The sequence below is a fragment of the Mustelus asterias genome, chromosome 15 (assembly GCF_964213995.1).
Source record: "Mustelus asterias chromosome 15, sMusAst1.hap1.1, whole genome shotgun sequence".
Classification (NCBI taxonomy): Eukaryota; Metazoa; Chordata; class Chondrichthyes; order Carcharhiniformes; family Triakidae; genus Mustelus; species Mustelus asterias.
Genome location: NC_135815.1, coordinates 72775316 through 72794929, shown reverse-complemented (window position 1 = coordinate 72794929; position 19614 = coordinate 72775316). Strand labels below are relative to the sequence as shown.

The following is a 19614-nucleotide window of genomic DNA, read 5'->3' as shown; positions in this document are numbered from 1 at the left end:
ACCCATTCCCACTGAGTGCATGGAGTGTTCTGGCTGGCACACAGCAGCACATTGCAGGATGGTTCCCAGACAAGGTACTGCATGTCAAATAGAGAGAAGGTATTGTACCATTGAAAGGTAGGTGCATATGTCATCTTGTCTCCCATTTTTTTCTCTTGGAGCAACTGGTGCTGTTCTGCCTGACCTCATTTTCCTCTTCCCATCCCTTGGTGACCTGACCAAGGAGACCCTAACAAAATGTTCACAACAAAGCATTTGCTTTTCTTCTTATGACTCCTGTAAGAATATGGCGCTGAATGTTGGAGGCTAATCATCTCAGCCCCAGGATATCACAGCAATAGTTCCTCGGGGCTGTGTCCCAGGCTCAACCATCTTCAGCTGCTTCATCAATGACCTTCCCTCTAGAGGTGGATAGTTTGTTGATTGCAGTGATCAGCTATTCCTCAGCTACTGAAGCAGTCCATATCCTCATGAAGCAAGACCTGGACAACATTCAGACTTGATAAATGGCAAGTAACGTTCACCACACAAATGCAAAACAATGACCATCTCCAACAAGACATTTTACCATCACCAAATTTTCTTAACCAACAATATCTTGAATGTTATATTTGATCCAAAACTTAACTGGCCAGCCACATAAAGTGGCTGTCTTGTCTGGAGACAATACACATCTTTTTAGCCTGTCTTGATGCTCTCTCCACTCCCATTGTTTTGTTTCTTAAAGACTGGATTAGTTGTAAGTATTCGCATTCCAACCATTATTCATGTAAATTGAGTCTGTGTCTTTATAAGTTCTGTTTGTGAACAGAATTCCCACTCACCTGAAGAAGGGGCTCAGAGCCTCGAAAGCTTGTGTGGCCTTTGCTACCAAATAAACCTGTTGGACTTTAACCTGGTGTTGTTAAACTTCTTACTGCAGCCACATAAAAACAGGATTACAGGAGCAGGTCTGACGGCTGGGAATTCTGCGATGAGTGACTCACCTCTTGACTCTGCAAAGCCTGTCCACCATCTACAAGATGCAAGTCAGGAGTGTGATTGAATACTCTCCTCTTGCCTGAATGAGTGTAGCTCCAACATCACTCAAGAAGCTCAACACCACCTTAACCATTCACTCTCTCCACTACTGGTGCACAGTGGCAGCAGTTTGTACCATCTACAAGATGCATTGTAGTAACTATCACATTTCCTGTGAAAACATCTTCCAAATCTGCAGCCTCTACCACCGAGAAGGACAAGGGCAGCTTCGGAATACCACCACCTGCAAACTCCATTTCAAGCCACACACCATTCTGGTTTGGAACTGTGCCAACTTTTCTTCATGTTGCTGGGTCATAAACCTGGAACTCCCTTCATAACAGTGTTGCGGGTGTATCAACATCATATGGCAGCGGTATTTACCATCTTTTACCAGGGCAACTGGAGATTAGCAACACATGCTGGATTTGGCAATGAATCCCACGAATGAAAAAATGAAGTGACCAATACGGTGGAGTAGCACAGCACTTTTATCGGTGAAAATCACAAGGAAATTTTCAGAATAAATGTTGCTAGAATGTAGACGAAGTCTTGACAAAGTGCCCGAAGTATTTTGGAGGTCCTCTTCACAGTTCCAGCAGCAAATTAATGCAAAATAGTCAATTTCCCTTTAAGTAGCAGTTAAAATCCAAATAAATGTCTTGATTACAACCCTGATTTAGCTGCTGCTGCTAAGAAAGGGATTAGGACAAGCACTAGTTCCAAAATGCTGTGAAACTTCCTAATGAGCATCAGCAGGCATTTTAAGTGGCAATCAGCCCTTAATGAGCGAGCATACTGCTAATCTTGGAGCAGGCTTCAACTCCTTTACTGAGGTGGTGTCTTGTGACAAATATAGGCTTAATGGGTGTTTCAACTGAAGACCCCTTTGTGGTTGCCCATAATTACTGTGTGAGTGCAGCTTCAACAACACTGAAAAGGCTCGACACAAATCAGGACCAAGCAGCGCACTTGATCCCCTTCCACAAACATCCATTCCCTCTACCGACGACGAGCTGTGGCAGCAGTGTGTACCATCTACAAGATGCATTACTGAAATGCACCAAGACAGCATCTTTCAAACCTGCAACCACTACCATCAGAAGGACAAGAGCAGCAGATACATGAGAACAGCCCTACCTGGAGGTTCCCCTCTAAGTCACTCACCATCCTGACTTGGAAATACATCGCCATTCCTTCACTGTCGCTGGACCAAAATCCTTGAACTACCTCCCTAAGAGCACTGTGGGTGTACCTACACCACATAGACTGCAGTGAACCAAGAAAGAAGCTCACCACCACATTCCCAAGGGCAATTAGGGATGGGCAATGAATGCTGGCCCAGAAGGAGATGCCCATATCCCTTGAATAAATAAAAGAAAGGGTATTCTGCAATATGGACCATACTGGTTTTGGGACCCTGAAAACAAACAGGATATTAATAAGCAAAGGTTTCATGTCATCCATACTCAGCAATTCTAGTTAGTGTTAGTGGAAGTCTGCATTTAACCTTGTTATGTGCATGGTTCCAGGCAGTGAACATATTTGGGGAAAAGGTTCCACTGAAGGGGCAAAAGTTGCTTGAAAGCAGCAGCAGCAGCAAAGTAAAATGCAATCTAGTTCTCATGTTGCTGCTAATATTATCTTCTTGGGCCCACATCCTTCCTGTTTTACTGAATTTTTGGAATAGAGTTTCTGTGCAAGACGTTATTCTGTAACAATCATTATGTTGGTAATAAAGGTACTGCTTTTATCTCTCATTGCAAAAACATCCGGAAAACATAGCAGCAGTGCATGAACCATTAACTGGAACAAAAGGAAACGTATATTAATACATTAACATCAGTTAGATCATCCTAGAACTGATGGGCTTTTCCTATGGGTGAAATGTGGATGTTCCTGATCAAAATGTGCTTAAGAGTCCACCAAGTGCATTCTCAAAACACAGCCATGGAGATGGCATTGCCTTGCAACCAGATAATATGAAGTGATTTAATTACCTGGCTAGGTTCAGTAGATGAATGAACAACATTGCCTTACTCATTAACCCATCCACTTGCTTTATCGGCACTCAAAGAACAAAGAACAATACAGCACAGGAACAGGCCCTTCAGCCCTCCAAGCCCGTGCCGCTCCCTGGTCCAAACTAGACCATTCTTTTGTATCCCTCCATTCCCACTCCGTTCATGTGGCTATCTAGATAAGTCTTAAATGTTCCCAGTGTGTCCGCCTCCACCACCTTGCCCAGCAGCGCATTCCAGGCCCCCACCACCCTCTGTGTAAAATACGTCCTTCTGATATCCGTGTTAAACCTCCCCCCCCTCACCTTGAACCTATGACCCCTCGTGAATGTCACCACCGACCTGGGAAAAAGCTTCCCACTGTTCACCCTATCTATGCCTTTCATAATTTTATACACCTCTATTAGGTCACCCCTCATCCTCCGTCTTTCCAGTGAGAACAACCCCAGTTTACGCAATCTCTCCTCATAACTAAGCCCTTCCATACCAGGCAACATCCTGGTAAACCTCCTCTGCACTCTCTCTAAAGCCTCCACGTCCTTCTGGTAGTGTGGCAACCAGAACTGGGCGCAGTATTCCAAATGCGGCCGAACCAACGTTCTATACAACTGCAACATCAGACCCCAACTTTTATACTCTATGCCCCGTCCTATAAAGGCAAGCATGCCATATGCCTTCTTCACTACCTTCTCCACCTGAGACGTCACCTTCAAGGATCTGTGGACTTGCACACCCAGGTCCCTCTGCGTATCTACACCCTTTATGGTTCTGCCATTTATCGTATAGCTCCCCCCTACGTTAGTTCTACCAAAATGCATCACTTCGCATTTATCTGGATTGAACTCCATCTGCCATTTCTTTGCCCAAATTTCCAGCCTATCTATATCCTTCTGTAGCTTCTGACAATGTTCCTCACTATCTGCAAGTCCAGCCATTTTCGTGTCGTCCGCAAACTTACTGATCACCCCAGTTACACCTTCTTCCAGATCGTTTATATAAATCACAAACAGCAGAGGTCCCAATACAGAGCCCTGTGGAACACCACTAGTCACAGGCATCCAGCTGGAAAAAGACCCTTCCACTACCACCCTCTGTCTTCTGTGACCAAAATGTCAACCGGGATATTGGGTTCATGTCACACTATTTGTAACCCCCACAGTTGCGTGGACCTGCAGAGTTTCACTGGCTGTCTTGTCTGGAGACAATACACATCTTTTTAGCCTGTCTTGATGCTCTCTCCACTCACATTGTTTTGTTTCTTAAAGACTTGATTAGTTGTAAGTATTCGCATTCCAACCATTATTCATGTAAATTGAGTCTGTGTCTTTATATGCTCTGTTTGTGAACAGAATTCCCACTCACCTGAAGAAGGGGCTTAGAGCTCCGAAAGCTTGTGTGGCTTTTGCTACCAAATAAACCTGTTGGACTTTAACCTGGTGTTGTTAAACTTCTTTCTGTGACCAAGCCAGTTCTCCACCCATCTAGCCACCTCCCCCTTTATCCTATGAGATCCAACCTTTTGCACCAACCTACCATGAGGGACTTTGTCAAATGCTTTACTAAAGTCCATATAGACGACATCCACGGCTCTTCCCTCGTCAATCATTCTAGTCACTTCTTCAAAAAACTCCACCAGGTTAGTGAGGCATGACCTCCCTCTCACAAAACCATGCTGACTATCGTTAATGAGTTTATTCCTTTCTAAATGCGCATACATCCTATCTCTAAGAATCTCTCTGGATGCACCCACACAATGAATCCATGACAAGGTCCCTCATATTTTCACAGTATCTCGGCATAACAGTCTGAATAAGAAAGTTTGATAGTAGGGCTGTCAGTTGTCATTGAGCCCAGCAAATCACTTTGGAGCAACAGTCACAACAAAAACAGCACCAAGCATATATGCTGAGCCCTTCTCTATGCCACATTGTGAAGAGTAATCTTGGATGAAAAGATGCAAATGTTTAGTGTATGTGAGCATCCAAAATTGAATTAGAGCAATGTCTTCTGATTGCTCATGACCCTTCTCTCCTTACATTTTCACAGAGTGTCGCACAGAGGAGCCACTTTTGAAGGGATGAGGCCAGCTGCCCTAGGAGTTTCTGACCACGATCTAAATGTCTTGGTAAAGGAGATGCAAAGGAAAAGAGAGATCATATACTCAGTTGACCATCACAAACCATCTGCTCTTATCAGGAAGACATGGGTTCAGATTGCAGTAGCGGAATGTGGTGAGTGTCACCAGAGATCATGGGTCCAGTGTTGCAAAGTTTCAGTGACCTGTTGCCTTTTGGCTAGATGAGCTTAGCTCATAGACACAGGGGTCCAAGGGAAAGGTCATGCAGTAGCGTGGGCCTTGAAGGGGGTGGGAGAAAGGAGGGCTATTATACGAGCCACTTCATCAGTGAGGATCCTATGGATTGCCTCGATGGGAAGCTGAGCCAATCGGCAGGAGAGCGCAGACCACGGGTTGAGGAGGAACTTGCAGTTGGAGCCTGGGAGCCAATAAGAGCAGTTGTATTTGTAGACTAGTCTTACCTTGTTGTACATAAATATAATTATTCTATCAGCAATAAAGCCTTTATAGTTAAAGCTGCATCAAGTTGCCCTTGATCTATTACATTGGCGATGAGGCAAAATATCAGGTGTCAGCGCCGGAGTGTCCAGCTAGAGGGGAGGAGAATTGAGCAGCAAGAATAAGAAGTGAGGGGCACTCATTTAGTAATGCCTATGTTGGAAAGATAGAGCCATTCGACCTAGAGGTTGATGACTGGGGACTATGCATAGAAAGGCTACGATATAATTTGAAAGATGTGCAGGCTAGGTGGACTGGCCAAACTGTAAATTGCCCACTAGTACCCCAAGATGTGTAAGTCAGATGGATTAGCCATGGTAAATGTGTGGGTTTACAGGGATAGGGTGGGGGCGAGGGCCCGGGTAAGATACTCTGTCAGCGAGTCAGTGCAAACTCAATGGGCTGAATGGCCTCTTCTGCAATGTAAGGATTCTATGATTCTATTACTTAGTTGCAAATGAAATAACCTGGAAGACAAGAGGAAGGTTATTTTGTTTATAGTCTGTGGCTCACAGACTTACAGTTTGGTGAGAAATGATTTTTGACCAACTCCATAACCCGGTCAAAGGACTTCCTGTCTGGAGTGTTTGGCCATGTTCAAATCATAGAATCCTATAATACAGAAGGAGGCCATTCGGCCCATCGGGTCTGCATCGACCACAATCCCACCCAGACTCTTAAGTTGTGTGCTGCAGGCTGAACTTTCCTGAGAAAAATATTGCATCACGGAGAATCTGTTAATACGACATGGTTAGAAAAATGTGTAACACTTACCCATCGAGTACAGAGGTGAGTAAGGGACGCACTTCCTCAAACATGGACTCCTGAGAATCACCAGGGCTATAAACCCTATTGTGTAGAAATAATTTATATAAATGATGCATTGTACATTAATTAGGGATGCACAACTGAGAGAAATGTTCATGAAGCTACAAACACAGTTACTGATTCAAACCTCTGAGGATTGCAGCAGTAAATCTTTCACTGCACTGCTATCATAAACTTCTACTATTAACATTTGAAACAGACTGACCCCAAAATGTTGATGCTGTAAATCCCAGGGTTAACTTACTGGAATAATTCTGGATGGGACTTGGCCATGAATCTTACTGGCAGTAAGCCTGGAATGCTTCAGGAGACCTAGAAAACTTGTAGAGTAGGATGGGATAGGGGTAAAGAAGGTGGAGGGCGCTGTCATTTAAAGACACCCTGCACTTGCATGTAACTATCAGTAATCAGTAAGTTGAAGCTGTAGTGGCAAGAAGGTATAAAAGACCAGCTATAAGAATGTAGGAGCAGCAGCAGGGCATCAGGCTTGCTCCCTTCTTCAATTAGGTCATGGCTGATTTTCAATCTAACTCCACATCACTGTGTCTCCTGTCAATGCAGAAGGACAGAGATGTCTGTCTGCACATCGGCACTGGTCCATGCATGTGTAGAAATCCAGTGGCCCCACACCACCCAGCATGCCAGTACCCTCTGCACATGCGGCAATAACATCACCACGCACATACACCATCTGCATGTTTCTGTCATTTCTGGGAATCAAATTTTTTTTTTTTAGCTTGTTCACAAGATAGCAATATGTTCGTCATTTCTCGTAATTTACGCACAGAAATGTTTTTTTTCATGTTATTTAACTTGGATGGATTTCACTCTTCCTTGAGGGACTTGTGTTCTACCTGGGAATAAGCACCGCAGATCAGGAATAGTTCCTTGCCAGCAGAGGAGGATTTACATTTTGTGGGGCCCTGCGATCACCTTCATTTCTGAGGCCCCCCACACATGACGTCACACCCCTCCAGATCCAGCCCACCTCACCCCACAAAACGTAAAGCCACAAAAATACATAGTTTGGTCACTGCTTTAGTGCTTTTTAACTTGTGAAAACACACCCGTATGAATAATTGTTCAATTGAAATCCAAGCTTACGTCTTGTTAGAATGACAGTCCCACCCCCAACTTATACCCATATCCTCACACCCCCTCACAACCCACCCCCCTACCCATATCCTCACACCCCCTCACAACCCACCCCCTACCCATATCCTCACGCCCCCTCACAACCCACCCCCCTACCCATATCCTCACGCCCCCTACCCATATCCTCACGCCCCCTCACAACCCACCCCCCTACCCATATCCTCACGCCCCCTCACAACGCACCCCCCTACCCATATCCTCACGCCCCCTCACAACCCACCCCCTACCCATATCCTCACGCCCCCTCACAACCCACCCCCTACCCATATCCTCACGCCCCCTCACAACCCACCCCCCTACCCATATCCTCACGCCCCCTCACAACCCACCCCCCTACCCATATCCTCACACCCCCTCACAACCCACCCCCCTACCCATATCCTCACGCCCCCTCACAACCCACCCCCCTACCCATATCCTCACACCCCCTCACAACCCACCCCCCTACCCATATTCTCACGCGTCCTCACAACCCACCCCCCTACCCATATCCTCACACCCCCTCACAACCCACCCCCCTACCCATATTCTCACGCATCCTCACAACCCACCCCCCTACCCATATCCTCACACCCCCTCACAACCCACCCTCCTACCCATATCCTCACGCCCCCTCACAACCCACCCCCCTACCCATATCCTCACGCCCCCTCACAACCCACCCCCCTACCCATATCCTCACGCCCCCTCACAACCCACCCCCCTACCCATATCCACACGCCCCCTCACAACCCACCCCCCTACCCATATCCTCACGCCCCCTCACAACCCACCCCCCTACCCATATCCTCACGCCCCCTCACAACCCACCCCCCTACCCATATCCTCACACTTTCCCCTTCCCACGATCTCACTAACTCGCTCACCTGGGGTCTTCAAGCCTCTTGTCTCCTTGTGCTAGTAAGGCTTGATTCAGTGCCTCTCTGTTGCTGCCTGGTCTGCCCTCAGCCCTTGCTGTAATGAATCACCTCTTACCTGCTCCCCTGGCTGCTCAGCGACTGCTGACCCCAACTGGCTGATTCGTCACCTAATGGTTTTCGCCTGACCCCAGCGCCTCACTGCTGCTGGCTGGCCTGCCCTCCTCAGCTCTGGCTGGGTTGGGTTGCCCATCACCTCCTCCCCTCACTGCTCGATGGCTGCTGATGCCAACCGGCTGGCTCACCTTGGCTCATGGCTTTAGCCCGCCGCCTCACTATTGATGGCTGGCCTCCCTCAGCCCTCAGTTGAGAAACCTGCTGGCTGTGCCTTTTTTTCACAAAAGTCAAATACAGGATCTTCAGCCTCTCTCTCCCTCGTCGCCTCTCGTTCCTCAACATTTGGATCAGTCTGTTTTCCCACTCTAAAGGGACTCAACCAATTAGAGTCTGATGTCGCTCTGCATTGCCTGAAATGCAAAGTTGTCAGGCTCTGTTTCGTGCCCACATGTTGAAGTGGAAACTTTCCTGCTTCTTGACTGTGATAGAAAAACTCAACAAAGTTCGTTCCGACAAAACAACTAGTATTTATTTACAAAAGACTGCATGCAGTTTTGGCTGAAAACTTGAGTTCAGAGAGCAGTTGGTACAACTTGCTAATTCCTCCTCAAGTCCGCAATTACACAAAGAATCAGTTCGGTATTGAGACATAATCATTATCAGTTTGAGTGACTAGAGCTTATTCAGGAATTTGATTAGTAATAGAATTATAAGCAATGTCCAAATCATGGCACAACCTGCTGACCTCCTAGAACTCTTTGTCTCATCATTCATGCCCTTATCTTGTCCTTTGATAGAACAGAAAAAGGTTGGTGACTCCTTCATCCCTGACCTTATCTTGTCTTATTCATACAGCCCTAGGTTATGTGGAGTCAGCCTTATCAGGTTATACAGAGGTCAGGCATGTCTTAAAGTTATGCGGAGTCAGTCTTGCTTATATTGTACCAAATAGCTGACCAATTTTCCCATCATGCTATTCCTTAGTTCGTACAACTTCACACACAGACACTGGCTGGTGTGGGTCCCCCCAATCATTTGGGGCCCTGTGCCCAGGCATGGCGTGTTTCATTGTCAATCCACCTCTGCTTGTCAGCTATTCAAATGTTTATGATGAATTTTTAAACTGAATAAGCTAATTCAGTTACAGAGAAATCCAGTCAAAAATAAAGAAAAAAAAGACTAATAAGATATATCAAGTCACCTATAACACAGTTGTAATGATTTCAGCCACGCCATCTTTGCTCCAGGCCATTGCCTACTCTATCACTCACAATGACATAACAGAGTAAAACAGTACAACTGCATTGGCAACAAATACAGCCACTTCAAATACTCACCTTTTCCCTATATCTCTTGACACCTTTGAATAACAAAAATCTATCTAATTTAAAATTTACAAATGATCGAGTATCAAGTACTGTTTTCAGAAGAGAGTTCCAAACAGCTACCTCCCTGTGTGTTGAAGTGTTTCCTAATTTCACTCTTCAAAAGTCTGGCTCTAATTTCTATATTTTGTCCCCTAGTCACAAACTCCCCAACCAGAGAAAATAGTTTCTCTCCATCTACCTTATCTGTTCCTTTAAAACTTTTGAAAACTTCACTTACTCTTCAAATTCCAGGGAATACCACCATAATTTGTGTTATTTAAACATAGAAACATAGAAAACTACAGCACAAAAACAAGCCCTTCGGCCCCACAAGCTGTGCCGAACATATCCCTACCTTTTAGGCCTACCTATAACCCTCCATCCTATTAAGTCCCATGTATTCATCCAGGAGTCTCTTAAAAGACCCGATTGAGTTTGTCTCTACCACCACTGGGCGGCACGGTGGCACAGTGGTTAGCACTGCTGCTTCACAGCTCCAGGGACCTGGGTTTGATTCCCGGCTTGGGTCACCATCTGTGTGGAGTTTGCACATTCTTCTCGTGTCTGCGTGGGTTTCCTCCGGGTGCTCCGGTTTCCTCCCACAGTCCAAAGATGTGCGGGTTAGGTTGATTGGCCATGCTAAAATTGCCCTTAGTGTCCTGAGATGCGTAGGTTAGAGGGATTAGTGGGTAAATGTGTAGGGGTATGGGGGTAGGGCCTGGGTGGGATTGTGGTCGGTGCAGACTCGATGGGCCGAATGGCCTCTTTCTGTGCTGTAGGGTTTCTATGTTTCTTTCTATGTTTCACTGACGGCAGCCGATTCCACTCGCCCACCACCCTCTGTATCAAAAACTTACCCCTAACATTTCCCCTGTACCTACCCCCCAGCACCTTAAACCTGTGTCCTCTCGTAGCAGCCTTTTCCACCCTGGGAAAAAGCCTCTGAGAGTCCACCCAATCTATGCCTCTCAACATCTTATATATCTCTATTAGGTCTCCTCTCATCCTACGTCTCTCCAAGGAGAAAAGACCGAGCTCCCTCAGCCTATCCTCATAAGGCATGCCACTCAATCTAGGCAACATCCTTGTAAATCTCCTCTGCACCCTTTCAATCTTTTCCACATCCTTCCTGTAATGAAGCGACCAGAACTGAGCACAGTACTCCAAGTGGGGTCTGACGAGGGTCTTATAAAGCTGCATCATTATCTCCGGACTCCTAAACTCAATCCCTCGATTGATAAAGGCCAGCACACCATGCGCCTTCTTAACCACCTCCTCCACCTGCTCCATGTAATTTATCCCTTGGTGTCCAGATATCATTTTGATAAAACTATGTAGTATTTCCTCGAAGGTCCACATATCCTCTCTAAGGTATGGTGTCCAGTATGGTGGCACAGTAGTTCGATTCCCGGCTTGGGTCACTATCTGTGCAGAGTCTGCTCATTCTCCCCAGTCTGTGTGGGTTTCCTCCGGGTACTCCGCTTTCCTCCCACAGTCTGAAAGATGTGCTGGTTTAGGTGATTCGGCCATGCTAAATTTTCCCTCAGTGTACCCGAACAGGCGCCGGAGTGTGGCGACTATGGGATTTTCACACACACAAAACAAAAAATGCTGGAAAATCTCAGCAGGTCTGGCACCATCTGTGGAGAGAGAATAGAGCCGACATTTCGAGACTGGATGACCATTCGTCAGATTCCAACATCACAGTTTTTTGCTTTTATCTTAGGGGATTTTCACAGAAACTTCACTGCAGTATTAATGTAAGGCTACTTGTGACACTAATAAAAATAAACTGTTATAAAAATAGCAGTACTCCAGATATGGTCTAACCAGGGCTTTGTAAAGTTGTAGATTAACTTCTAACCAATTCTATTCTAATCTTCAAGATATAAAGGCCAGCATTCCATTAAACCTTTGGATTATTTTTCCGTGCCTGGACTCACTAAAGTCCAAAGCACTTAACTCTCACTTGCCTGCACTGAAATCCATTTATCGCAGCTTTACTCCTCTTCTTCCATAAAAATGTAAGAAATATAGCAGAAATTGACCATATGGACGTTCAGCCCTATTCCATTATTCAATATGATGACAAATAATTTTCTGTCTCAGTTTTTTCTGTCTGTCTCCCATGTCCCTTAATATCCTGAAAGGTCAAAATTCTTTCTCTCTCAGCCTTAAGTAGATTGAATGATGGGGAATCCACAACTCTCAAGATAAGATAATTCCAAACACTCACAAACATTTCTGTAAAGGCATTGGCAACACTTCAGATATCTGAAGATGTTATTCATATCTCTAAAGAAGCAAAGCAATATTCTCAGAAATATTGCTCAGAAGTGGAGATTTAAAGGTCATCATCACTGGGATGTTACATCAGAAGTTTCCAATTATTTGTCCCACTAATTACTTTATTAACCTATTCTAAGAGAAGCCTTGTTTTAGGTGTTCACCAGCCAAGACAACAAAAACTGACACCATTGATGATGATTTATCACTGGATGAGCCACAGCTTGCATTGTTATAATGCCTTTGACAATCTACCTCAGGAGACAGTGGTCAGGGGAAAGATTGAATTGGTGGTGAGGGTTCAAAGTTTATGGTGGAGGTTGAAGAAATTAAGAAAAAGTGGCTCATTGTAAGTTGCAGTGACAGGTGCTTCAATGCGTCTTTTAGAGAGTGCCATAAAAGGCATATACTGTAATTGCGGGCTTCTTCCAGTGAGATTTGAGCTTGGGATGGCAGCAGGGAAGTGGAAAAGGAGTGGTGTAGAATATGGGCAGCAAAGTATGCAAGAGGAAAGAAACAAAAGGTGGCATGACAGAGTGATAAGGAGACGCAACGGGAAAGAAAGGCCCAAGAGGGAAGCCAGGGAACATGACAATGGGGAAGGCTGTGGTGTAGTGGTATTGTCACTGGACTAGCAATCCAGAGACCTGGGGTAATACTCTGGGGACACTGGTTCAAATCCCACCAGGACAAATGGTGAAATTTGAATTCAATTTAAAAATCTGGAATTAAAAATCTAATAATGACCAAAGAACAATCTGGTTCACTAATGTCCTTTAGGGAAGGAAATCTGTCGTCCTTGCCTGGTCTGGCCTACACATGACTCCAGGTCTACAGCAATGTGGTTGACTCTTAACTGCCCTCAGGGATGAGCAACAAATGCTGAGCCAGCTAGCAACTCCCACATCTCACGAATAATGAAAAAAAGGGAAACCTGATTAACCTCAGTGGAGATCAATGAAAACCAGTCTTGGGTTATAAAATGGATGGATAATGATTTCCGAAGTTGTGTCATTAAGATTGATGGGACAGCAATTGGCCTGACTGGATTTGTTCTGTTTATATCTGGACAGGGAATTCATTATCTTGGAGTCACCTTCAGCTCATGTCCTCAGGTGGTACCAAGAAAAACTGTGAAACTGAAAGGGCATATATGCGTGGGAATGAGGAGGGAGGGGGGGGGGGATTTTGGCTGTTCCCACAGTGGGATCTTCTGGTCCTGCCGACAGTGACTGCCACCATGGGTTCTCCAGCAGCAGAAGATATAAACAAAGATATAAACCCCGTTGACAGCGGCAGGACCAGAAGATCACACTGCCAGCCAATGGCGAGCCACCTCCATTGCTTCAAAACATGCTACGGTGGGGGGAGTAAGTAGTTTGTCATTTCAATTTCTATTGGAATGATGAAATACTACATAAAGCACCCAACACATCATGGCCACGACACTGGATTCCATGGTGATGCTAGTGTCAGAGCTCCAGAATCCTGGAAAAATAATGCCAGTTGGAATATTTCTGGTCAGCTCGAATGTAGTTTGATTGACCATGAGTTGGGCAGCTGTATGCAGCGTGGGTAGATCTTGATATCAATTACTCTCTACAGCTGATTTGACTCATTGGAACCACACAGGACCATTTAACAACTTCTAATATTGACTCACTGCTGAGCATGCATTCAGCAGCATGAGGAACCCCTCAAAGACATTATTTAAAGGGTCAGTCATCCAAACTTCCAAGTTAAGTGCTTCTGACTTACTTTTGTTTTTGCAAAGTTTGTGGAAATATGCAGTGTGTTCTTGAAGGAGTGTTAATAACCTGCCAAATTTTAAAGGCAGTGTTGCAGCACAATGACAAGGAGGTCAAAGGAGTTTTCTGCCCTGTCAGCAGAAAGCCTGCGAGAATTATGAGGCGATGATTGCAGTCTCCCTTGGGTTGAAACATGGCAGGGAAGTGGAACACAGGCTGTAGAGAGGGTAAACTGTGTACAGAGTGAGGAAGAGAAGGGCTCGCAGTTGAAGGCCCTACCCACAAATAAAGCACTTCTGCTTCCATCACCTTAGTCAGGAGCAATATGCAGCACTGAGACATTGGGTGGCTTCCGCCTGTGCTGCAATGGTTATGTGCCAATGCAAAACAGATGGTTCACCAAGTCCTGTCATGGAGTTGGTCACTACTTCCACCATGGAAAGAATGGACTTCAAGCTTGTTGTAAAACCCTAAGCCAGATTGGAGACAGACTCTTCCATACTTCTTTGACAATGACAATAGGCTAGCAGGCCTGTACAAGGCATCTTTGAGTGCATCACTATTAGTATTCTCCTATACTCCAACCCACTGAAATCCTTCTCCAAGTCCCTCGCAACAAAACTCATCTGCAATTTCACCATCTGGGGGAACTAGCACATGAACTGCCCTTTTGCTCTGCATCAGCAGCAGCCGACTCATCGCTGGTGACTCATACAAACGTACGAATTAAGAGCAGGAATAGGCCACTCACTCCTCGAACCTGCTCCGCCATTCAATAAAATCATGGCTGATCTGATTGTAACCTCAACACCACATCCCTGCCTATTACCCACTGGTTAATCAAGAATCCATCTAGTGCTGTCTTAAAGATTCTGCTTCCACTCTCTTTTAAGGGAGAGAGTTTTATAGACTCGGCCCTCAGAGAACAAATTTCTCCTCATGTCTTAAATGAATGACCCTTTTTTTTTAAAAAAGAGTGACCCCTAACTCTAGATTCTCCCACAAGAGGAAACATCTCCACATTTATCCTGTCAAGAGCCCTCAGGATCTTAAAGGTTTCAATCAAGTCATCTCTTACTCTTTTAAACTCCAGTGAATACAAGTCAAACCTGTCCAATCTTTCCTCATAAAACAATCTGCCCATTCCAGGTATTAGTATAGTAAATAAAGACTCACCACCTATAGATCCTGACTCTATACAATGTTCTAGCATAGGGTCAGTTTCTGAGCTAGTGGCTGAGATTGTCACATCAAGTGACTGTGCTTCTTCACTGAAGTCAGTCCTGACTAGCTGCAATATTCCCTAGTCTGCAAGATGCTTGGCCATCCCCTGTTAAGTGTGCAGTCAACATCAGCATGTTAAGTGCTGGGCTGAGGCAACACAACGTTCGTATGCTGCCAGCCTCAACAGGACCGGACTAAGAGTAATTGCGAATTGCCCATTTCCGGAGAAGGGAGCACTCAAACACTATCCCCTCCATGTGTCTCAGTGTATCGTTGTGAATTTATTTTCAAGACCCATAAAATAGCCCATAACTTCCTCGGAGTGGCAATCAGTGGCAGATTACAACTCTAAATTGTAAAGCACCCGCCTTGCCTGACCTTCCTGACACATGCTAGATGAGACTTGAGAAGCGAAGTGTGTCCCCAGCGTCAATGGCAAAGTGTAAAAGTAGTGGACATGCCCCCTTTTTACAGCACTAGCTGCCATAAAGCAGGTGAGTTTAATGGTCCCATTGAAAGAGAGAAGGTAAGTTTCTAAGGAAGGTGAATACTGTGGGTATCAGTGTTTTGTTGGTGAGGTGGGGGTTTTGCCTGTGCGAGAGAGGGTGGGGGCGAGAGAGGGCCAGGCAAACATGCCTCTGTTTGGGAAATTGGATTCTTTTGACCTTCCAGTAGAAGTCTGGGCCCAATATGTAGAACGGATTAAGAGCTAACAACATAGCCTCAGATGGAAAGCAACAGGTTATCCTGATGATTGCTTGTGGACCGGCAGCTTTCGCTGTTATGCGCAGTTTAACTTTTCCAGAGGCACCGGACACAATAACCTTCCAGGAATTGACGGACTTAGTAAAAGAATATTAAGACCCTAAGCCACCTCTGATCCTGCGAAGGTACCAGTTTTACTCAGCATTCCGAGAGACGAGAAGTCAATCACTAGTTTCCTGATGAGATTAAAGCGATTAGCAGAGGCTTGCGAATTCGGATTAACATTAGATGAGATGCTCCGAGACCAATTGGTGTGTGGAATCAATAATATGACCATACAAAAATGTCTGTTGGTGGATGCCCAGCTGGACTGCCAACAAGCATTACAGCTGGCTTTGTCTTTGGAAAAAGCAGCGAGTGGAGCTCATGAGTTACAGGATATTCCGATGGAGGTAGATGACCACACCAGTGCAACTGAGTTAAGGGACTACCATCACGGGATAGGCAACTATATAGCCACCCTCAGGAAGGATTCAGATACAAGGGAACCCAGGTCCGCGCACAGAACCGCTCCTAAACAAGGCCGAATTGGGTCCACACAGACAGCAGTCCCTGCAGAGCCCCGCCCAGCACGACATTGCAACTGTTGCCAGTGTCAGGAATCGGAGAAGAAAAACAAGGTTACAAAACTGACATTTTGAAAAAGGACATGTAGGCTGGGGTACAAGAGAATGCACATTCTGGAAGCTTCACCTACCTCCCGCGACAAACAGCTCCTTTGCAAAGGAATGACCAAATCGGAATCTATTAAATTATCTGTGAGATTGAATGGACGTCAAATTTAAATGGAGGTCGACGCAGGCGCAGTTGTATCCGTGGTAGAGGAAACAGTGTTCAGCAAAATACGCACTGGACTCCAACACTTATCCCTGACCGAGACTTCGGCAAGACTGAGGATTACATAGAACATAGAACAGTACAGCACAGAACAGGCCCTTCGGCCCACGATGTTGTGCCGAGCTTTATCTGAAACCAAGATCAAGCTATCCCACTCCCTATCATCCTGGTGTGCTCCATGTGCCTATCCAATAACCGCTTAAATGTTCCTAAAGTGTCTGACTCCACTATCACTGCAGGCAGTCCATTCCACACCCCAACCACTCTCTGCGTAAAGAACCTACCTCTGATATCCTTCCTATATCTCCCACCATGAACCCTATAGTTATGCCCCCTTGTAATAGCTCCATCCACCCGAGGAAATAGTCTTTGAACGTTCACTCTATCTATCTCCCCTTCATCATTTTATAAACCTCTATTAAGTCTCCCCTCAGCCTCCTCCACTCCAGGGAGAACAGCCCTAGCTCCCTCAACCTTTGCTCATAAGACCTACCCTCCAAACCAGGCAGCATCCTGGTAAATCTCCTCTGCACTCTTTCCAGCGCTTCCACATCTTTCTTATAGTGAGGTGACCAGAACTGCACACAATATTCCAAATGTGGTCTCACCAAGGTCCTGTACAGTTGCAGCATAACCCCACGGCTCTTAAACTCCAACCCCCTGTTAATAAAAGCTAACACACTATAGGCCTTCTTCACAGCTCTATCCACTTGAGTGGCAATCTTTAGAGATCTGTGGATATGGACCCCAAGATCTCTCTGTTCCTGATTTATACAGGGGAACCACTGAGAGTGTTGGGCACAACACATGTGCCTGTTGCTTATGGAAAACAACTGGTCAGACTAACCTTGATGGTAGTGAAAGGTTCGGGACCGAGCCTATTGGAACAAAATTGGCTGAAGGAGATCCAACTGGACTGGATTAACATTTTTCTGCTGGAAAATAGTCGCCTGAGTGAAGTCCTGAGCAACTACCCGGAGGGTTTTTGGGAAGGGTTAGGAACAATGAAAGGAGCAAAAGCGACATTACATGTCGATCCAGAGGCAGTCCCAAAATTCTGCAAGGCCCGGTCTGTACCATTCACATTAAGGGGAAAAGGTTGATACAGAAATCAAATGATTGGAATATGAAGGCGTAATAAAACCGGTCCAGTTTTCGGAATGGGCGGAACCTGTGGTGCCTATTCTAAAGCCGGACGGCTTGGTTCGTCTTTGTGGAGATTTTAAACAGACAATAAATCACTACTCACAACTTGATAAATACCCAATTCCCTGGATCGAGGACCCTTATTCTTAAAACTGGACATGAGTCACTCATACCTACAACTGAAGCTGGACGAAGATTCACAAAAATTCTCTACAATCAACACACTGAAAGGCCTTTTTCAGTGTACAAGCAGGGTATCGTCAGCCTGTGCTATATTCCAGAGAATGATGGAGAACATACTACAAGGGTTGCCACAGGTCACCATTTACTGGACAATGTCCTCATTACGTGGAAAACAAGGGCACAACGCCTGCAGAACCTGGAGGAAGTCCTTAGAAGATTTTCAGCAGCGGGTGTGCGCTTAAAGAGGGGGAAATGTGTCTTTTTAGCACCGCACGTAACCCGAGTTACAAAGTCGATAAGTCAGGCCTACATCATCTGGAGGATCGGGTGCGAGCAGTAAAAGTTGCCTCGGCCCCGATCACCATCCAGGAGTTATGGGGCCTCCATTCTGGAACCCCTACACCAGCTACTAAAAAAGGGAGAAGCCTGGGAATGGTCTGCCCTCCAAGACTGGGCCTTCAAGAAAATCAAACAGCAGCTCTACTCAGAAAATGTTTTAGTGCATTATGACCCCAAGAAAGAATTGGTGCTGACTTGCGATGCGTCCCCATACAGGGCTGGCGCAGTTCTAGCACACAGAGGAACGGTCAATTGCATATACCTCCAGGACCCTGGCAATAGCAGAACGAAAGTACACGCAGATCGATAAAGAAGATCTGGCCGTAATTCTCGCAATGAAAAAATTCCACCAGAACCTATATGGGCAGAAATTCACGATCGTCACGGATCACAAACCCTTGCTGGGTCTACTCAAGAAGTGGAGGCTGGTATGTCATAGAAATCATAGAAACCCTACAGTGCAGAAGGAGGCCATTCGGCCCATCGAGTCTGCACCGACCACAATCCCACCCAGGCCCTACCCCCACATATTTTACCCACTAATCCCTCTAACCTACGCATCCCAGGACTCTCAGGAGAGATGTTCCCCCACATTGATGGTACAAAAACAGAACACTGAAAATGCTGGAAATCTGAAATAAAAACAGTAAATGCTGGGAATATTCATCAAGTCAGGCAGCATCTATGGATATGCGAGGTAATAGCAATCCCATGGCGGTCCTAGGATGCACAAAGTATTTTTTTAATTTTAAAATAAATTTTATAGTTAGGGAAGTATGTAAAGACACAGAATGTTAGGGGATGATGAGGGCATGGACAACTCACCCCAATGGCATGCAGCAAGGCACCAGATTTTGTGACAAAGGACTAGAGCTGTCTCCCTAGTCCACAGCAATGTGGGTGTCCATGCAATCCCTCACACTGACCTTGCAAGCTCTGACATAATCAGCAATAGAGGGCACTCCCCCAAAGACATCCATGGCTTTATTGTGAGACTAAATTTATTTTCTATTTACATTCTACTTTTGCATACACCAGAGGTAGAAACATTGCCAAGCATGCCTCAAATACATCTTAAACAATGATCTGAGGAGTTTTTCACCTTGGATTCTCCTTTGTAATGTGGTGACTGAATAATGCAGTGAA

General features: G+C 45.5%; 1 protein-coding gene across 1 annotated transcript in view; it reads right to left on the bottom strand.

The window, feature by feature from the left end:
* Positions 1-19614, bottom strand: part of kif25 (kinesin family member 25) — a 104249-nt gene that overhangs the window by 45302 nt on the left and 39333 nt on the right. Inside the window, exon 8 of the mRNA XM_078230480.1 lies at positions 6391-6465. Coding sequence (XP_078086606.1) covers positions 6391-6465 — 75 coding nt within the window. The remainder of the gene's footprint in view (positions 1-6390; positions 6466-19614) is intronic.